This window comes from Vollenhovia emeryi, unplaced genomic scaffold (assembly GCF_000949405.1).
Source record: "Vollenhovia emeryi isolate VEMERY1.0 unplaced genomic scaffold, V.emery_V1.0 DF939123.1, whole genome shotgun sequence".
NCBI classification, from domain to species: domain Eukaryota; kingdom Metazoa; phylum Arthropoda; class Insecta; order Hymenoptera; family Formicidae; genus Vollenhovia; species Vollenhovia emeryi.
The window spans coordinates 2,386,316-2,408,744 of record NW_011967243.1 but is presented as its reverse complement, the minus strand read 5'-3'; the positions used below and the strand labels follow the sequence as shown (position 1 = coordinate 2,408,744).

Genomic DNA, 22,429 nt, shown 5'->3' with positions numbered 1-22,429 from the left:
GGAATAGGTCACATCTCGGCTCTCTGAGCTAAGATCGAAGTGGTCACATCTCGGCTCTCTGAGCTAAGATGGAAGTAGTCGCTTCTCGGCTCTCTGAGCTAAGATGGAATAGGTCACATTTCGGTTCTCTGAGCTAAGATCGAAGTGGTCGCTTCTCGGCTCTCTGAGTTAAGGTGGAATTTATTAAATGTTATTAAATGTTAAAAATTATTTTTGAACGTATCCCACACAGCATACTTTATTTGGGATATACTGAGGAATTCTAAATTGAATTTATATGACAGAAAGTCACGCGATATTTGTTAATGATATTTCGTGCGTTTTGCGGTATTTTACATCGCGCGATCGATGATTTTCGCGAGTGAGTATTGTGTGAGTGCAACAAGGCCATAACGGCATACATATTCAACTTAGACATCTGCGGAATGCGAAACGAAGAAGATTGGTTTTTGGTTCATCTCGCTACGTCAATTTTTCGCCGAGTTATAGCGTTTTAAAAATCGGGCGCGCGCGCACCATTCATGAACGAAGGCCGCGCGAGTTTTTACGCGAGTAGTAAGCGAGCGTACTACGTCCCCAAAAAACTGGCGTCAAAACATAGGAGGCACAGGTGTTCGATAGTAAACACCGTCGCGCGAGACGCCGCATACACGCGTCGTCTGCTGCTTCTGAATGAGGATTAAGATCGCGAGTCGATATAATCGTCAATAATTTCGCACAAAAAAGTCGTAGGAAGATGATTCTTGTCTCGTTGGAAAGCTAAGATTTCAGCGCTTCTAACGAGATAAGAATGGCTCATCTCGAATTATTAGTTTATGAGGCATTATTGATAAATTCCGAGAAAATTGATTTTGTCCCAAGATCGCGAGTGCGAATTAATCTTTCGATTGGATGAATCTCTCTCACATCGTGCATTAAATAGCAACACTAATTTATGTTTATTCAATATTCATTTTTCTATATATACACATATGTAATTGCACAGCTTCTTGTTGATAATCCCCTCCTCGGGTACTACCTTGTCGTGGTGGAGGGGCTTAAGTACCCTGAAGGGTTACTCTCTAAAAATCGCTCAATGGTTTATTACTGAAAACAATGAATATTCACTGATTTACAGTAATGATGCACTGATTAATTTTTAGAGAGTACAGACCCTAAAGACGGGACAACCAAAGGTACCCATCGCGTTCGGGAGTGCCGTATAAAGTAATCGTAGTAAAGACATTTCAGTTTTTTGTAACCGGGAGTGTGTAGAAACGCGCGAACGATCTTTCGCGAGTGTGCCAGAGGACAGTCTGAGAGGAGGCGGAGGTCTCGGAAAGGCATCGGGCGTCGTCGGAGCATCTTTAAGGTAAATACTTTTCATTTCGTATAAAATTTATTTTCCTCCTGTCTGTCATTATATCTTACCACAATTAAAAATAATAATTGGAAAGAGATCACTGTTTTAACATGAATTTTGTAATTGTATGTTACAGACTGCTGGAAGAGTCCCAGAAGGAGTTCCGAAGGACAACCTGAGTGGAGGAGGAGGCCTCGGAGAGGCTTCAGGCGCCGGCGGAGCAACTTTAAGGTAAATATTATTTTTCCTGTTTTGTAAAATTAATGTTTTCCGGTTTATTGTTGAGTCATTTTATTTCACCATAATTTTAAAATAATTAAAAAATTAAGATACAGATCTTTTGCGGAAAATCTTTCACGTTATAATCATTTAAATCTAACTGAATAAAAAGTTAGATACGCGTTGAAATTATATTTTGCAAAATTGGTTTTGTTAAACACTGTTTTTTAATATAAATTTTATATTTGTGTTACAGATAGACAACAAACAACAACTCCGCTGCTGCGCGTCGGGTCGGTGAGTGCGAATTTTGTTTATTAAGGAAACGAATCTATACCTCGTAATTCGTAGTTTGTAGATAGTAGATCGTAGATAGTAGATCGTAGTTAAATATATCTCGTAGATTCGTTTCCTGAAAATGGATAGGTGATAATAATAAAATAATTACGGCATTTAATGTTTTATTTAAAATATTCAACATATCGGAAAAGAGTGGTAGAGATTTTTAGAATTTACGGGAAATATGACTTTGGATTAGTTTATGAAACTTTTCCATTGTCCATTTAAGATTGAAAACCTTGTTGGAGAACGAGTTAATCCCTGGTTTTCTTTGTCACGGATTCCCGGAAGCAACGATTTTGGCACGAAAGCGCGACGTCGATTCGCGAAATTAATATAAAAAAAAGAGAAGAGTTTATGTACATATCCTTCTTCATAAATATTCTCCCATTAACACTACTAATGGAAGAATAATTTTTATTTAAATAAAACTGAAAATATATGAGATTGCATGATTTGAGAAACGATCGTCGTTAACTCCCTGCCAAAATGATCGCTATCGGAGGAAATCCGGAAGATCTGGGATTCATTCTTTCTTGCAGCGAGGACCTTGACCTTTGGATTGGTGTAAATTTTCCTTTTCCCGTGAAGATTAAAGACCTTGTTGGATAACCAGAGTTAATCCCTGGTTTTCTTTGTCACGGATCCCCGGAAGCAACGGTTTCGGCACGAGGGCGCGACGTCGATTCGCGAAATTAACAAAAAAAAAGAAGAGAAGATTCTATGTATATTCTTCTCCACAAATATTCTCCCATTAACACTAATAATGGAAGAATAATTTTTATTTCAATAAAACTGAAAATATACGAGATTGCATGATTTGAGAAACGATCGTCGTTAACTCCCTGCCGAAATGACCGCTATCGGAGGTAATCCGGAAGATCTGGGATTCATTCTTTTCTGCAGCAGGGCCTTTAATTTTCTTTTACACTCTTTTAATCTAATGAAACTCTATTGCTCATATTACGAAATGTTGAATTTACTTTCCATCTTGAGTTGTTGCAAAAATTACACAAAGTATGGCTTGGCAAATATAGTCTTGCTGTATTTGTCGAGCTAATCTTTTATAACCTATCCATTTATTTTTTATATTTTCTATATTTCATTTGATATGTAATATGTATTGTCAAGATGCGTATCACATGAACGACATGCACAATTACACGCATCTTCGCGGTCGGTTTACGCGGTTGGTTTTCGCGAACGGTTTTTCAGGAAAAAATTTTAATTAAAAATTAATTACTTAATTTTATCCATATTATAAATTTTAATTTATCAAGGAATATCATTAAAATCACTTTAACGCGAAGTAAATTTGTTTTCTATATCTATTCGACTTTTGAATTCTAAGATCATTTTACGAAGAGATGATCAATATGTTTAAATAAATAACGGAAGTAAAAATAAATTTGATTCGTACATACCGTAAAGTTTTTTGAATTAATATTTTTCTTTTAATTAACTTCTCGTGGTCGTGCATTTTGCGATACGATCGTCACTCGAATATATTCGAACCGTACGAAATATTTGTCGGTGATGATAACCGACTAATGGAAGGAGTTTTCTTCCTTCCTGTTCTCTGGTCAAAATGACCAGACTGTATGGCCAGGAGCAACGATAGGTTCAATCTGGCCCAACGCATTGGTATCGCATGAATGGATGCGTATCGCATGAACAACATGCACAATTACACGCATCTTCGCGGTCGGTTTACGCGGTCGGTTTTCGCGATCGGTTTTTCAGGAAAAATTTTCAATTAATTATTTAATTTTATCCATATTATAAATTTTAATTTATCGTGGAATATGATTAAAATCACTCTAACGCGAAGTAAATTTTTTTTGCCAAAAGATGGTCAATATTTTTAAATAAATAACGGAAGTAAAATTAAATTTGATTTGTATATACAGTAAAGTTTTTTGAATTAATATTTTCTTTCAACTAACCTCTCGTGGTCGTGCATTTTGCGATACGTTCGACACTCGTATATTCGAACCGTACGAAATATTTGTCGGTGACAATAACCGACTATGGAAGGAGTTTTCTTCCTTCCTGATCTCTGGTCAAAATGACCAGATTGTATGGCCGGGAGCAACGAAAGGTAAGTCCAATCTGGCCCACCGAAGGACTAAATACGACGAGGTATGTGGTCAATATTGGCCACTCTGATTGAGTACCTAAATAAGGTACTCTACGAAGTATACTTTGATTTCTTTTAATTTGTCACAATTCGGGTGGGTTATGCTTCTATATACATACATTCTCGCATATGTGCGAGAGTAAACCCCTGTTAAATCCCGCGGTTGCGTTAAAGCCCAATTCAAACCCCTAGAAAATCGCGTCGCGGTTAATTAAAGATTTGTAGGTTCATTATGTTGAAACAGGTAGAAATTGGATAAATAGGTCTATGTATAGATCGGAATACGGGTAGGTAGGGATTCGGATAGTCAGGGATAGGGGGACATAATTCGAGAGTTTAAAATATTAGATAACATAATTATTGTACGTATACCGAATATTTCATATACATATAACGTCGAGAGAAATATTGTAGGTGTTGTTTAAATATTTTATTTTAAACTTTAAAATGTCAGTATTTCTTTTATTAGGTATATTATAAGTGTATTGTAAAGTAAGTTATACGAAAAATAAAATAAATAATAAAAATGTAAGAAATCAAACTGTAAAGAAAAGAGGACCGTCGATTAAACGCAGCGAGGGTGGTGGAGGGCCTCTATATAGGTCGATTTGTTTCTGTTGAATAAAATTTTAGTTCAATTTGATTCACATAATCTTTTAATCGATAATTTCGTTTGCAATTGATCGATAAATTTGCCTTTACAGTTTGATTTTTCGTTTGCACATTAATAAAAAATGGTGTACAATTATAAGCCCAACCACATATGTAACACGTTGTGTGTACTGTATAACATTTTCTATTAATGTTTTACATTGTAAAAGTTAGGTACATATTATTGTAAATACATGTAACATGTTCATATGTAATTTTGTGTCTTAATGAAAAATTGTACATATTTTTATTGTGTATCATGTTTTCAGATTCGCTATAATAACTTTTTCTTTTTTTATATTTTTGTATTATATTTTTGTATATATTTTAAAATATGTTGTGAATAACATTAAGTTATAGAAATGTAAAAACGCAATTTTATCGCAAATAAAAGAGGACCGCCGATAAGGATTCGGCGGGGGTGGTGGAGGGCCTCTATAAGTTAACCGACGTTTGTGAAACTGGCCCTAAAAGTGTCTTGTAGCTATTCAAAAGGCGTATCGGCCACTTTTGGAGGCGCTTTAATTGATAAAAGAGAGTTTAGAATATCATAGACTTCTGTAGGCCGGTATTCATGTATTTAAGACCGTTTTAAATTTACCTAAAGATGCTGCATGGAACATTTCATTGGCAATGATCAAAAGATGAAATTAAGGCAGTCTTGAATATACGATTTGACTATGAATACTGGCCCTAGAGTACTGTTATTTTTGTATTTCTCCCTCTTTCTAAGATTCTTTTGACGATAAAACATTTCCAGAGAGGAGTATGTATGCAATATTGCGTACGTGCAAGATATTTCTGAAGTATATTTGTTTGGAATTAAATTTTGCGTGAATGATTAATTCTCGAATTTTACAATAGATTGGAAGTTCGAGGTAAAGTATAAAAATGAGATATAAAATCTTTGCCGCTAAAATTAATTATGCAAAGTTTTTAATTCTATTAGTTGCAGTCTCGTGTTCAACAGGCTTCTTAAATCATTTTGATTGAAAGCAAGTATGTGATCGATGATATAATAGCGTTATTTTTAACATATCCATTTTAGCTTTTTTTTAAAATGTCTGTAAGACCGAACAGCGTGAAATGTGTTAACCTTGCACCGGTAATGTAGCAAGCTGTGATAACGTTCATTTATCAGCTGTGGAACAACGTGAGCTCGCAACGTTTGCATTTCAAATTACGCATGATGCTGTCAGCAAAAATTATACATATGTGCTGCTGTAATACGACGTTGTCTACAAAGGTAAGAAACGTTGTATATGTGTCGATATTACACAGAGAGAAAAAAATAGTCATTTTTGGACCCAACCATATTTTTATAATTCCTCCAACGTAATTTATGGTTGACCTAACAATATTATAGTTCTCATAAACACAATATTGGTCCATGCAATTATAAAAATATGGTTGGGTCCAAAAATGACTATTTTTTTCTCTCAGTGTATATATCATGTATTGGTATCTTTTAAAAAAAGATACCAAGCTCTCATTGGAAGTCACTTGCCAGTACTAGCAGTTGCAACTTGATACGTTGTAATCATTCTTTTCAAAAATGTTGACGCAAGATAAATCTTCAAGGAAGAGATACGGATACACGTTACATTTCTTACATTCTTTCGACTCTAGATGCGCTGAAATAATTTTCCAGAGAGAGATGCAGATTCAAAATGTGTGTAAAGTTAGCCCCGCTTTTTCAAAATTCGTAAAAATTAATTACAGTTCTGAATGTAGAAAATAGTATCCGGTATCTGTGTGTGCATCTGTATTGGTATCTTTTAAAAAAGATACCAAGCTCTGATCGTACGTACGAAACCTTCTTAAGCCTTCGCTCTCGAACGGCAAGAGCCGAGGAGAGGACTCGGCGCGTTTGAACGGAAGCGCGGGAGGAAGATTGGCGCGTGCCGGCCACGAGTCGCGCCGAGCCGGGACACGCGATTGCAATGGCGTAGCGATCGATTTCGCACGCCCGATTTCGAATTCATCTTCGCTCACGGGTCGCGCGCGGCACGCTCGTACGCGGGGAAAATAGAGCGGTTAACTGGCAGGACCTGAGAAGGCGACGTGCGCAGCCCGCGTTCAATTAAACTCGCAGCGCGATTAAGAGATTCGTCCTCGCGAATTCCCCCGTTTATTCGTGTCCGTCGTTACGGTTACGTAATCCGATTTGATTGCCGCTTTAATTTCGTGTGTGGGAGTTTGTCATCGTGACTCGCCGAAAGGGAAGCTCAAGGAGACGAGCGTGGAAAGTGTGAAAGAATGCGCTTCATCTTGCGGAAATAAAAACTTGGCTGACGCAGTAGCAGGCCGTTCCTGAAATTGAGATAAATCCGTTGCAGAAAGTGATAAATTATTATAGATGATAGATGATAACGCGGCACTGCGGATACGTTAACGGAGAGTTTAATAACTCGTGGCGGTTCACCGATTAGCGATTAAAGCGCTTGACCTCGCGTAGAAATTTGCAGGGTGATCCGCCGCGGACGATTCGTCGCGGAATAACTGCAAGTTGACTGGCTATACATTTCTCGAAATTAGAACTTAGGCCAAGTTCTAGCATCGTGGACACAGGCCTTAAAAAAAGTTAAGATCCGAATTTATTGAACGTCTACAATGAGATCTTTAAGACGTAAGGTTTAAAATGACCAATCGCAGTCGATTATTCTCCTGACATTCGATTGCGATAAGGTTTCTTAAACCTTACGTCTTGAACATCTCACTGTAGACGCCGCAAAAAGCGACAAGATCTTGGGTAAATTTTCACGTCGGTTACTCTCCAGTGTGTTTGCCGAAATAATTGATCCATCAAAAATACCTCCGGGGTTTTAGCAGGTGCCAGAAACGCGCGATATTTCAAATGAACTTTAATTATTATAATGACGCAAAGTTAAAAAAATAAAAGTTCGCGTAAACATCGTGTATCTACAACAACTATTAAAACTGCAGTCGCGCCCGTTAATAAAAGCGAGGGGAACGAACGGAGACGACGAATCCGATGCTCCTAATTAAATGCCGGCGATTATGCACGTCGCCGCCGCCGCGCTCGGCGCGGAGCGGAGCGGAGCGGAGTCGCGGGCCGCCCGGTCAGTCGCGGTTCGGTTCAGTTCAGTTCGCGCACCGCCGCCACGGAGCGAGGACGTGCGCTGGATGCTCCGCGGCGCGTGGCCACTCGCCGAAGAGACGGGACGAAAGGTAACACCGTGGGATCCCCGTTGATCGCCCGCGCGATCTCTTGCGCTCTCTCGATCCCGTTTACGCCGGATGCCGTATAACTGCCAGTCATGATCTCCGCCGAGACGCGACACCGCCGCCCGAGCACGCCGCTGCTCCTCCTCCTGCCGCTGCTGTGCGACCTCGTGGCCGCGTCGTACGCCCGATCCTGGGGTAAGAAGTCATGAGAGAGACGTGGACGGACGGCGCGCGACAGGTGCACGCCGGGGACGTTCGGCGATCACCGAGGGCGATCCCATCCCCCGGTGACATTACTTACCGCGCGCGCCGGCAATCACGGGGGTCGTCGAGCGCCGCGCGCGCGCGCGCGCGCACACACACCGCCGTGACGGCCGGCCCGCGCGCGTACATGCGCCCGTCCGTGTGCGCGCGTCGCGCGCGTGTCCGTGCCACGGGCGCCGACTCCATTCACCCGCGGCGGCTCGTCACGTACGCCACTCTTGCGCGCTCGTCACGGCGCGCGCGAAAGCGGCGCGAAAGCTGAATGGGACGCGACGGCGAGCGGCGACCCGCGTCAACGTCGGCCCGTCGCCGAACGTCCGGCGCATCGCGATCGCCCGCGCTCGCTCGCCCTTGCACCTGTTTTACGTAACGAATGTCACTACGCGGCTCCGCGGACGTGACCGCCGCGGCCGCGCGCGCGCGCGCGCGTCAATGGGACGCGGAAGCGGGCGAATCGCGATGACCGCGAGGTCGTCCGGGAGGAACGTTCGGGCACGTTTCCCCGCGGCGATGTCGGAGGTCGTCGAAATTCGGACGTCGCGACAATCTGCTTCCCTTCCTCGGAGAACCTCGCGCGTTTTCCCGCGGAGTCAACGCGGGCGGGACCTTGCGACCTTATCTCGTCCGTGAAACAGAAAATAGAAAGCCGCTCTGTGTGTGTGCGTACCTTGAGCCGGTTCCTGGTTTCTGGCAGCCTAAGAGAGAATGAGAGAGGGAGAGGAGAGATAGAAAGAGAAAGAGCGCGTAATAGAAATCAATTAAGATCGCTTAAAAATCCGGGGCCGGGAGTTCATTTCCATCTCGACGCGTTAATACGCGTTGGATAATCGGGGACACGCGCGTTAGTATGCGCGCCTGAAATGTTGACGCTAAATACGCTCTTAGGGAAAGCCAGTAGTCAAAGATCAAAGTCGCGTGGAGCACGAGAATATAAATAATAACATATTATATAATCTGGTGGGAAACGTTTCTCCATCGAGACGCAATTATTTACGCGATCTCGAAATTCCTCTCCCTGGCGTCAGTTTCCTCCTCTTTCTATTAGATTTATCTCTCGCGCGACCATTAATTTATATATATTCAAAATTATCGAGCGGAAAGTTATAAATAGAGTCAAGTACGCGCAATCGTCTCGCGGTCGCGAAGATGATCGATCAGCCCTGAGAAAAATCGCACCGCCGTTTCTACGCACTTCTCGGCTTGGATATTGATACGCGTAAGCATTATCGGCGAGCGCTTCTTCTTTCGGCAAACAGAAGATGTGCCAACGAAAGCCGCCGCGCCGTTCGCGAGCGGAAGGAGGTTCAATTCTTTCGCACCTCGGGCTGTCGGGTTTTTAACGCACGGAAATAACTGTACTCTGGGAAAAAAAAAGACAGCAACCCATTTTGGGGCCCGCAATTAGTAATCGAATTACTTATTTGGATTGTTCGTGACTTCACTCTGGGAATAATTTTGACTGTTAGTTTTTTCTGTAGTTTCGGTCAGTGCCTCTTAAGTGAAAATTATCTTTGCGTTACCGAATATCGACAGAACTAATTGAGAGAATTGATTAGTATTACTTTAAAATCTTGGATATAGATCGAATAGCTGATTGCGATTCTTAGTTATGCCGGGTAAAATTCGTAAAATATTAGAGTTACGAACAATCTAAATAATTCGATTACTAATTGTGGGCCCCAAAATGAGTTGCTGTCTTTTTTTCCCCCAGAGTAGATGCCGTAGCTGAAAACTGTAGCTGCCGTTTGCTGTGGTTTAGAAATTTAAAGTTAACGCAGTAAAATATAATATTTTTAGGGAATTACGATTATAGCTAGGGCAGCGAAATTTTTCAGCGCGAGGCCGAGGTGTGTTGAATCGCACCTGTTCCGGCGTGTGAAAAATCGTGCGTGCACGCAGAAAAAAATCAGGCAAAAAGAGATAATATTATAAATGAGGCGTATAAAAAAGGCGACATGTGGCAAGGCGCGAACCTAATTTCCATAAATTTGCCTTCTCACACAATGGCGGGGTCTAAATGCGGTTTGCGCATTACCCGCTGGAAGTACGTCGTGCGGACGCGATTTTATCGTTTGCGGAGCCTTTGGGAACCGCAGACTCGATGAACGGTGATTCGAGAGACGCGCACCCGACTGTCATTGTCCCGCGGCGAAATTTCATTCTTGCTCGCTGACACGTGGAATTATTCCGTACGTAAGTTCCCTGAACGACATTTGCCCCAGGTGTACAATTCTCAGCGCTACCGAGTTCCGCTTGATCGAATAAATAATACAGGCTCGGGCAAATAATTCGGATAATGGAATGGTATAAGTTTTGTGCGCGCAAGCATATACGATTCTTAACGACGTTACACTGTATCGGTCAGTAATGCACAATGTTGTCGAAGGCTGTGCATTAATCGGCCGGTGTTTACGATATTTCACGATGCATAATGCATAACGAGCCGACATTAAGAAGAAGAAAAAAAAATAGGCCTGTTTGACTCGGCGGTAACTTAATCGCAGTTGTATCTCTCGTTTGTAATCGATAATAAATACGGTACCACTCGTGAATTTCGAAGAGACTGAACAGGCGGAAATACCTACAGAGAGATGCAAAAATAAGAAAAAGAAGCCTCTTGATGTGAAAGTTGTGTCTTCTGCGCTGATCTGATAATATTTCTCTCTTGGAAACTCGCTCCATTTCGATTATAAGGAGCACTGGGAAAGAGAGGCGCGTCTAATACGAACGACTTACAATGCCGAACACAAATTAACTTTAACTACCCGATTGACCGTAAATACATGCTACGAATCTATTTACTTGAAGTACCTTAAGTTGCGATTTTATGAAGTATCCGAATGGCCGTAAATATACTATTAATTTATCTTTTATTCTATGAGATAGTGAGAGAAGGAAAGAATGATTGAAGGGTCGAAGGTTAAGTGCGGAGAGATAGAAAAGTTGATATGATAATAGAGCAAGAGAAAGCGGAAGTCGCGGAGAGAGTGCGTGTGTATGCGTTATCAGAGATATAAAGAGGGCCTAGAAGGAGATGGCTCTTTCTCTCAAGGAATAATTATAATAGTTAATAAGTTTAGTATTAAGTGCAAATTTAAGTTTAGGTTACGGAGATTATCTAGAACAAGTGGCGTATGTGGAGATAATTATGAGATTGTATGCCCTAAGGGGATCGATAAAGATTATTATTATTATCTTTTATTCTAAATACCGTAGGTTGCGATTTGACGATTGAATTACTCAACGCTGATGTGGAGAGATAGAATAGTTATCGCTAGAATGTTGTGTCTCGTGATAAAATTGATCGCGCGGCGTACTTTCCCGTACGACTCGCAATCGATCGTCGCCGAGAGCGAAAGGAAGTAACGAGATAGTCCATCCGGAAAAATTGCATGAACCCAACATGTCACTCGGTCGCATCGATTTGTGGCGACGCGCGATAATTCTCAATTGTGCAAGTTGACGGATTAGAATATTTCCCGCAGAAATTTCCGCGACGGTCGGCGCATGCGTCAAATTCGCTGTCGTAATCGCCGCCGTCCTCCCGAGATCGCGACTCGCGGGTCGGCAAACTCGGGGCTACGTTTTGCCTAAACAGAAAATGTTACAACTTCCAGGTTTTATCGTATACGTTTGCGGACGCGAAATAGATACGCGAAAATGCAGAGCGTTAAAAAGTCATTTAGCTTCATTTGGTTCACGCTCAGTCTTTACCGTTGTTTCTTGCCACTTATCTTTATACTCGTTAATCCTATCGCGACTGTCGGTTGCAATTACGGATATTACGTTTAGCACAGCACAGGATTTTTTTTTACTTTATAAAGATGCATTTGCACGTCTTTCGTTACCAAGCCGGACAACGGGTATCAGAACATAAAAATGCAGCAAGTGTCATCCGTTATCGTTAGCAACACTTAAAGCGTACTTTATCATCGTTGTCCGTCAAGTCTTAATCTGCGTGGCTACGACTTAGAAATTGCTCGGTAACGGAGATATTATGCGCACCGTGTAAGTGTAAAAAGAACGCACGTAAGTTTTCCGACAGATAGACCGAGGCGTAAATGTTTCGCGCGGAGAGCGCAGCGGATTCTCAAGTGGCGCGCGACGTGCGATCGTAGTTGCCGCGGAGAATTGGCGCGAAAATACCATCGCCGAGGTTTTTCCTCGATTCCGCTCGTTATCGCTGGTAATCTCGGGCGCTGCGCAAGGTCGGCCTGATGTAACATATCACGTAATCACAATAGCACATTACGATACGTAGTACTTTCTGACTAATCGACGATAAGAGCTCGAGAGCGATGATTTGTAGATTGAAGTGCGATGGCGATCTTTCTACGATTTATTCGCACGTACTTGCGAAAGCGTGAAAACAATTCCAATTGTTTTCTTTTTAATTTATTAGTCCGATTAATGCACGGTTATTCGTCGAAACTTCATTTCGCGTTACGAAGCTCTTCCGCCCCAATAGCCTCGCTGGCTTTTTTCCGACTGCCAAAATTGATTAGTTCACCTTTCTCGAGATCAGATTCTGAATTAGGGTTCTTTTTTCTGCAGACTTAGCCGTGGTAATCGGCAACGAAATCGACTTCTTCGCGCGTAACAGTACACCCATGGGCCAGGCTAGCATCAGAGAAGCCATTGCCCTGACCGGAGTAACGTACGACGACACCACTCGAACGATGTATTTGTCTGACGTAAGGAACACCGTATCTATATTCAGCAACGATCTCACGGAAAGGAATTTCACGTCGACTCCCCTGCTGAAGAGTAAGTGCACCGCGAATTAATTCAATTACCATAGCGGATTTTTTCGAGATCGCCCAGATTTGTAACCTCTTTTCTTTTCGACTAATTCTGATATTTTGACATTTAAAGATAAAAGCATCGCTCTTCTTTGAGATAGCAAAATGAAAATAGGTAGAAAAAAGTTTCTTATTATGCGATAGGCTCGTAATGTGAGATAGCAGGTTTTCAACATCCAAATTTAATCACAAATCCCTTTGCGCAACGATTACACAATCTAAAAATTAAGTTTTTACTAAACAGATTTCGCTTGAACAGCAATAAATTCATGGTGGAACCAACAGATGATGCTTATTAATGTATTGAGACGGGAAACTTATATTCAACCCAACTGGCTAGTTACTTTATTAATTTACTACAACGTTTCGACCCTATTTTTCGGGTCCTTATCAAGTGGTACTAAGTCAGTTATCGTCGTCGAATAAGACAGAGTCGAATTCTAAAATGTACGCATATGTACGTGGTCGCTGGACCCAAAAAATAGAGTCGAAACGTTGTAGTGAATTAATAAAGTAACTAGCCAGTTGGGTTGACTGTAAGTTTCCCGTCTCAATTTTTAATCATTATTGGTGACGATAAGCAAACTCTCCTTTCGCTTATTAATGTAGTAGAAACTCCGCTGTCTCTTTAAGAGGAGCCTGTCTCATAATAGGGGACTTTCCTCCATATATCATTAAACAATTTTCTTAATACATTTCAATTATTATTGATTTACATAAGATTGCTTCTGACATTTAAAGAACGTATTTAAGAAATTTCCTCGGTTATTAATTAATTGATTTTATCGGTACGTTACAAGATGAAAATGTACAAATGTAGACGGTATCAAAGTTCATGCCAACGCGATTCTCGCGGTCTACGTTCACAGAAATGCCAACGAAATCGCTTTCGCTTGACGAGGCGAATTTTTAAAAAATTTTAAATTTTTTAAATTTAAAATTTAAGTTTTTTATTTTAATTTTAAATTTAAAATTTTTAATGTTAATTTTTTAATTTTCAATTAAGAAAATTTTTTATATTTTTTTAAAAAGAAATTCCGCAGAGTTTGCCACGTGTCCCATTTGCGCAATCCGATTCGACCGGTTTTATCGATGAAAAATCATTTATCCGGGCGCAATCATCGAAGAGATCCTTCGCGCGGACTCCCTCGCGATCGACGTCATCGATGATTGCGCGCGCGGATCCCTGGGACCCTTTATATTCCACTTTTCCTCCCAGAAACGACGTAATCTCTTGCTGAACATTTACAACGAAGATACTACATAAATTAACGCGTGAAAAATCCTCGCGCGTACTCTCCTATACTTACAATTAAACATCTCTGGAGCGGGAGAGATTCGAAATAAATGCGCGCAATGTAGACACTCGTGAGATAGCTTTACGTCGCTGTTCACATCGTTGAATTGCGTGTGCGTAGAGGAGAATGGGACGCACGTCGTCGGGATCGTTTTCGACACGTCGTCGCGCACTCTGTTCTGGGTCGACGCCTTGAAGGACACCATCGCGAGGATGCACGTGCCGCTGAACGGTACGCCGGGCGATCCTGTCGTTTTGCACAATCTTACCGGGAGCAGCCCACGTGGCATCGCCCTCGACGTGTGTAACAGGTGTGCCATTTACAATGTCCTGCGTCACAGAAATTACTCTTCTCGTCCGCTGACGTATTCGTAGAATCGAGAAATGTCGTCAGTAAAATGTCATCAGTAAAAAATTGCAATAGTAAAATATAAACGTAGATAAAGATCGTGACAATGCGTTCGAGGATCTGCAGAGTATGTCGATCCTTAATTAATTTTATTGTGAAATTAAATTGTATTAATTTATAATTTGTTACAGTGATTTTATCAATCTTGAAATATCATATACTTGTAATTCGGAATTTACTTTAGTAATATCCGATGATTGGACACATTATAAATAAAGTAGAAGAAAGTCCGCTATTTTGAGATACGTTTCTAATATGAGATAGCAGGTTTTCAACACCCAAATTTAATCACAAATCTTTTTTCGCAACGTTTACACGATCTGACAATGAATTTTCCACTAAACAGATTTCACTCCAAGGGCCATGAATTCATGGTGGAGTCAACAGATAATGGCCATTAATTTAACAAAAACTCCGCTATCTCATAACAAGGGACTTTCCTCTATATATAAAATAGAGGTATTGATAGTCATGCATAATGCACTGAAAACAGAGCGAAAAGAAGTAAAGCACAGGATATAAAAATGGATCCCATATGGATAGCTGTCGCAGCAATTCCGCACACATTCGTCTGTCTCGCGTTGTCAGCGAATGCTTTATAATACAAAAAAAGTATCAAAAATGCAGTCGAAAATATGAGCCTGAAAAAAGTGTTGTTCTCACTGAAATATTCCGATCGTCTGCCATTTCGTGTATCGGCATATAAAAAGATCTTATATAACAAAATATTTTATTACATTCTACCATTGCGTATAAAAAGGTTATAACTGTAGAGTTTATCATACAAACTTGATTTTATATTTTTACATATTTATAAAGCTCGATTGCTTCGTAAGCGATTATATAATAATCAATGCAAACTAAATGTCGTGTGGTTTACTTCGTGTTCCACCAAGCTGAGGAGGGAGAAAAACAATTGAAAAAAAATCGATAATAACTGCAAACTTCTTCCTCAGCCGCATATACTGGGTAAACAGTAACATGTCAAATCCCAGCATCGAGTGTTCCGATATCGACGGGAATAATCGGACAATCGTCATCAAGGAGAATCTGTATGAGCCTCTGGCAGTGGCGATCGACCACACGGAGCGAAAGCTCTACTGGATCGACGATGACGAGGGGATCCACTTCAAGATCGAGCGCAGCAACTTGGATGGCAGTCAACGAGAATTACTGGTCCATAACAAGCATCAGCAGCCGGTTTATCTGGCAGTGGACAACGAGTCGATATACTGGTCCGATTGGGTCCACAGCGCGGTCTGGACCATGCCGAAGAACGCGAAGGCTGGGGATTATCCAACCAAGTTCAAATCGTACTACGACGAGAGAAGGGACGCCGATCCGGCCGGCATCGTGACGCGCGACAACGTCGGCCAGATCGATTGCGCGACGATTCTATCGGCGATAGAGAAGAGACCGCACCTGTCGGTGCCAGATCTACAACCGGCGATCAAGACATTCAATAATTTAACTACCAGCACGGAGGAATCGGACTTGACCACCGAGAACTCCAAATACTGCCTAAACGACGGCCATTTGAACAAAGTAAACGACACGTGCCGATGTAAAAAAGGGTGAGTCACTTTAGCCGAACGTATAAGACTGACTGAATAAACGTGTCACTAAAGAAATGTATATTACTATATAAATTTATCTTGTTTTTTAGATTAGATTATAATCTAATGATATATAAAATTTTAATATGACTCTTAAATATAAATTTTCGTTAGTTGTAAGCGTTGGTTGTAAACGATTTCGCAGATATCTATTAAAGGATATCTATTAAATTAGTTGAACGTTTCCGTGGTTTGGCATGGAATTTGAGAATTTGTACAATTCTTGCAGGTTCACCGGACCCTTTTGCGAAACATCCCTCTGTCACAATTACTGCCTCCGTGGTAAATGCATTGTAAACCATCACGGACTTCCTGAATGCAATTGCATGGGCACGTTTAGTGGCCCTCGTTGCGAGACGGACGTTTGTAATGGTTACTGCCTTTATGACGGTGTGTGTTCCGTCCAAGATGGAAGGCCATCCTGTAGTTGTAAATATTCCAAAGGGACCCGATGTGAAGAACCAGACGATATCCCGACGATTTGCGCGACATATTGCGCGAGCGATCGCGTGATTAAATCACACGACGTCAGTGTGACATCGTGCAGGTACGTCTTTCTCTATTCGCACTAATTAATAATTTCATGTATGTTTCCAGTATTTAATAATAATCTTTAATAATAATATTCAATAGTAATCTTAACACAGAAAAATAGTTAGAAGTTTTAAGGTCACGTTTGCGCTTAAAAATATTACTATTAGTTTGCAATGAAGCTGTTGTGATTCAGAGAGAATGTCCGAGTTTGAAGGCTATCTATAACGTTTAAGTGCACGTTGTGTATTCTGTAAAAATGTTCTGCAACGCTGTATCTCTGTAATAAACTATGCAGCATTGTAAAGCTAGAGAGAAAGTACGAAGAATGAAAAGAAAAAAGGAGCCAAAGAACTACAGAGCTTGCAGAACGAAAATTTGCTTACAGAATGCACTCAAGTGTACATTAATGTATCTTAATATCTCGTTGTATATCAACAGGTGTACAGACTCTGATCAAACGGCCGAAAGAATTACGCTTAGCGACAGTTTTCAAAACGGTGTGCTGCTACCGATATTCGGAGCGCTCGTCGGTGTGTTTATTCTAATAATCGCCATACTCAGTTATTATGTGGACAAATTACGGAGGCGATCGCGAATCAAGAGGCACTACGTGGTCAGTAAGGGCGTCACGCCGCTCACGTCCCGGCCGCAGATACCGGGTCAGTGCGAAATTACCATAGAGAATTGCTGCAACATGAATATCTGCGAAACTGTGAGTGACATGTCATCTAAATAACGCCTCAAGTAATTGATAACACGCGTCGCGCCAATGTTGCTAACGCTAAAGAAACTTAAGACCGAATCTCACGACACCCGTCCTCCTCGTGTCTCGCACTTTGCTTCCGATGCAAAATATGTCTCGCAATTGCGGTTATCGCACTCCTGTATAATTACGATAAGTTACTAGAAAAGAAGCTTTATTTGGCTCTGTTGGCAAGAACACGCAATTGCATGACTTTTTAGCTACGAATCCAAGAATGCAACGAAGTATTTACTTTTTACGAAGCCACTACCTTTAATTAGGATTATAGATGACTTTCTATGCTTCAATATCTTTTCTTGAAAGAAGATATCAAATTTGTTTGTGTATTCTGAATTACATATCTACACGGAAAAGAGTGCTGTTGAATTAAACGTTAACGTTACGGGCTGCCACACACACAAATAATGTACTCGATTGTATTTGCTTTGGATTTTAATTTTAAGCATTGAACTAAACATCCAGATTATTAAGACAACAATATGTTTTTCATTTATTAATACTGATATTGTCTCAACGATTTTATTTTAATTACACTGATCTTGTTGCTACAACATCATTCTTTTTCCCGTGTATGAATATGTAGGCTATTTGCGTATGTCTGCCTTAGAAAGAAAGAGACGCTCGTTATACGTTATTTAAGTTATTAAACTGCCACATTGGATAGTGGAAGTCAGAACAGTATTGCGCTAGTATTACATTGTGACTAATCTCTCCAATTATTTATTTATTACTTTATTAATTTTATACTTTTTACATAAAATACGCATAGTTATTAGGAAATAAATATGCAATACGAGGGACGTAATTTCATTTATATAATTAACGTAGCTTTGCTACGTTAAGCTAATGCATAACAGACTTTTTGATTACGTACTGCACTTTGTAATCAATTTTATATAAACCTTTTTCTAATTAACAATTTTATGCATTTTTCGCGCTTATTAAAATATTAATCGCGAGAATAGGAGCAAGTATGTGATTGCCAGTATTCTACATACTTAAATATAATTAAAAGAATGATTGAATTATATTCTTAATCTTACTATTATTTTATCCAGTTTTATAACAGTATTTTCGAAATTCGCATTGCCACTTTGAAGAAAGGTCAGCATTAATTGATTCATTATCTTATAACAGAATTAAAGAGTGTACAAAGTCAAATTATGCTATCTCCTTTACGAGCGCCGCTAATGTGTTCTTGCATAGATTTCACTTGTGTACGCAATGTCAACGATCGAATTATGCTAAGACTGGATCTGTTTTGCCGTTACATTCCAATTCAGCAATCGAAGCTAAATTGGACTGTAATCCTTCGTTGCGGTGCTAATTATGCGATAACGTCAACGGTTTATAGCCTTGTTTTTCTCGCGCACAGTTCTGAAATACGATGTATATTTATTATAAACTACGACTTGGAAATAAACGACGATTGTATTAAGAATACGACTTCCTACAAAGACGCCTGTGCTTGAAGAACTAATATCACTTGAGAGGCATTAAGCATTTGAGAAGATTTATCTTGCCATGTGCTGAGCTGTTTTGAAATTTATGCAAATTTAAAATAGAGTTTCTTAGTTTACTTCGCTTGCAAAAATAAGTATCAGTGATTGTGACATAGATAACAAGATAATTTCGTTCTTTTGCAGCCGTGTTTCGAACCGAAATTACGAAATGGTGCGCCAAGGAGCAATAATATGAAAAAGGAAGAGAAGAACCTCTTGTTGGATAATATGGAGGGTAATTCGTGCTAGCACATGCTACTCTCGTCACGTCGCATGAAATATCGAGAACTCTGTACGAGCTCTGCACCGCGTCGGAGATCGTATTCGCGGGACTGTCCCGCGCGTTTGTATATAATACGGCGGCGACTTGTAGTATTGTTGTTAAGTTTGCAAGTATCCGTGTTGATGGGATGCGCATGAGCGCGCTATATCGACGACGATTTCGCTCCATCTTGGAAAAGGAAGCCAAAGGTCTTTTTAGAAGGTCCTATTTCTTAGTACGTCATACGTTAGGGCTGTGTTTTAGAAACATTTTGTCACTTAGTAGCCGTTAAATTTACCGTTTGACGTTGTCAGATATTTGTTTTAGGAATTATAAAGCTGGACTTTAGGTTTTTCTAAATCTGCCGGACGCAATCTCTCCCGATGCTAAAGTTTTAAATAAAATTGCGAAACGTTATTACAACTCGAGGATATAACAGTTTCTTATTGTTAAACCTTCGTGTTTATATAACAGCTGAATTCTATAAAATAATTTCGCAAAATTTCAATTTTAATATAAAATATGTAACTTCCGACAAAAAAATGTCAAAATTTGGTATTTGAGTCAAGCGAGCGAAGGGAAATGCGTCTGCAGTTCTAATTTTGTCTTAATCTATTTGATAGGTATCTACCAAGCAACATGATTATTCTAATATGAAAAGTTCTGTCTTATTTCTCTTGTATCATTTAGAAGAGAGTTCAAATGTGTGCAAAGTGGAAAGAGAAAGAATAAGGAAAAAGTATCGCAGTCACAAGGGGTGCGCAAAAGTTGCCTTAAGCGATAATTCTAATTGTTGCTCAAAAGTACCACTGAGTACATTCCTGAAAGAAATTTAGATCGCGATATGGCGTCGCAGAGATAAGTGATTCTCTTATAACATTTTTTGACTGAACCATCCGTCAACGGACTTTACAGTACATGATGTGAGTAATTTCATTACGTCAGATCGTAATTCGATAGTTAATTTCATTCATCATTCTTGGATTTTTTTTTACATATCACGTTTGTGGGAATATTGCCGCGCAAAAGCTTCGTCTCTTGACAAGCGCTTCTCTCTCTCTCAAACTCCATTCTCAGTTAATTCATTGAATTCACTTCGTGTACATTTTCAATCATGTTCAACCGCTGACCATTCTTTATCATACTGTGAGTACAATATATGCGTTAGGTATATATATAATATATTATATATATACCTAACATTTGTGAATGTACGAATGATGAGCTCGAGTTGAATCGTGCTCTTACGCACCTAAGATCCCTTAATCGCGAATTTGTTACTGCTGGATATTAATTCAACTCGAGAAGCGTTATCACGTAAATTCATAGTAGTGATATGAAAATTGATGTGGCATTGTCTAGGCAACTAAATATGTAATACGTGTATACATATGCTACATTACGAGGTATATATTAGATGAGAATAGGAAAACGTTCAAAGAGTCACAATGTATATAAACGATCCTCAAATACTGGATACCCCCCAGTGATAACATACACTGCAGATCTATGAAACTTTGCCAGAAGCTACACATCAATAATATCCGTGATTTTTAGTTTACTTAATTTTGAGGATCGTCAAGATCTTTTTTTTTCTTTATATAGTTTGACGACACCTGTAGCGTTCCTTACAGAGCAATATTTCGTTTACTTAACTCCGAAAACTTTTGTTCTATATCGATATATGTAACGCGGAGCCAACTTTAAGTCTTCTTCTTTTCTTCCAACTTTATTCCGCGAGAGCGAAAAATCTACCATTCTTATTTTCTATGCGCGTGCAGTTATGGTGGTTACAGCTCACGTGCGAGATCACGTACGAGGCGAATGGTGCACTTGTACATAAGAATCGAATTTATTTTGATCTTTTCATTCATAAGGAGGATGATCGCAAATTTTCATCTTTTTAACGTCTACATTTTTATTCAAATCAGCCGTTATTACATTACTATCTATAGCAGTAACGTAAAACGTACAATCTGTTACGTACACCAAAGTTGTTTTTAGTAATAATAACATGAAACAGAGTACAATATTATTGGTTTGCAGGAATTATATGTTGCATCTTCAACTAGCACACAATTTAATCTTTCACGATATTGTGACGATTTTATATGGAAGCCTCACATATATTGAAAAGTTTTGTTTCCAATTGCAATCACGTTAGACAATGGCAAACCAATGATGATTATGTTGTTCATTTAATTGTTTATTTATAGGAGTTATGTTATTTTTTATCATACGGAATAATGTTCCTGTCGTTGTGACAACAAATTATTCACAGTACATGACGATACTTTCTGTTCCTGTATACGATAGATGCTGTTAAAAAAAAAGGTCATATTTGTTTTTTAAATCTACTTTTTAATTTTTGTAATAAAGATTTGCGACATTTACCGACTCTATATATACATATATATAATATAACTATATACATGTATACATATATTTAAATATGAAAAGAATATATATATATACATATATATATGAAAGTTGCGCGATCTACGTATCGATATTGTATTTGGAAAATAGCCCTCTCCCACACACTCATCCCCAGAGACGGGATAGTGGATTTATGGTGAAAGGGTTATATTCCTGAAAAATATAAAAACCATGATGATGTATAAGATGCAATATGTCTCCGTACAATTTTGTTTTATGTATTCAAAATGATGAAATTTATCATACGCAATATTTCCTCGAATTCATTAGTTGATAAACGCAATTATCTTTATGCAGAAATGTTAATCTGATATTTTAAATATTTAATGCTTGATCTCCGTTATCTTGAACTCGATCTACTTTCTGCGTAGGAGTTCGAGAATTTATTGCGTTTACTTTAAATTATGTACTTAAACTTGGTAAGCTGTACTTAAATTGTGATTAAATTATTAGATTCTTCAAGTTATTAAATATTTACTTTGTAAGCGACATATTGCATATTTTGCATCTCTCTACAATGGTTATAATACTGGTTGCTATTGTATACAGAATAAAGTGAAATAAAATAGATTATCTCTTATTACTGGTGTGTCGTTGTTATGTATGTATGTCTTCAAGCGTCTAGTTTCTAAACTTTTACTTGGAACTACATATGCGACGG

General features: G+C 39.5%; 1 protein-coding gene across 1 annotated transcript; it reads left to right on the top strand.

Moving 5' to 3' along the window:
* Positions 1-6,940: 6,940 nt before the first annotated feature.
* Positions 6,941-22,348, top strand: LOC105569677 (protein cueball). Its single transcript, XM_012026325.1, has 7 exons — positions 6,941-8,075; positions 12,699-12,911; positions 14,365-14,554; positions 15,609-16,226; positions 16,498-16,815; positions 17,241-17,514; positions 19,212-22,348. Exons 1-7 carry the CDS (start codon positions 7,973-7,975, stop codon positions 19,314-19,316), a joined length of 1,821 nt encoding a protein of 606 aa, XP_011881715.1. The 5' UTR covers positions 6,941-7,972; the 3' UTR covers positions 19,317-22,348.
* Positions 22,349-22,429: the final 81 nt, after the last annotated feature.

Bases quoted from the DNA above. Each gene is read 5' to 3' on its own strand.
- LOC105569677 (XM_012026325.1), top strand. From the start codon at position 7,973: ATGATCTCCGCCGAGACGCGACACCGCCGCCCGAGCACGCCGCTGCTC. The intron at 16,816-17,240 runs GTACGTCTTTCT...GTATATCAACAG, and splicing joins GTCAGTGTGACATCGTGCAG to GTGTACAGACTCTGATCAAA. The intron at 17,515-19,211 runs GTGAGTGACATG...GTTCTTTTGCAG, and splicing joins ACATGAATATCTGCGAAACT to CCGTGTTTCGAACCGAAATT.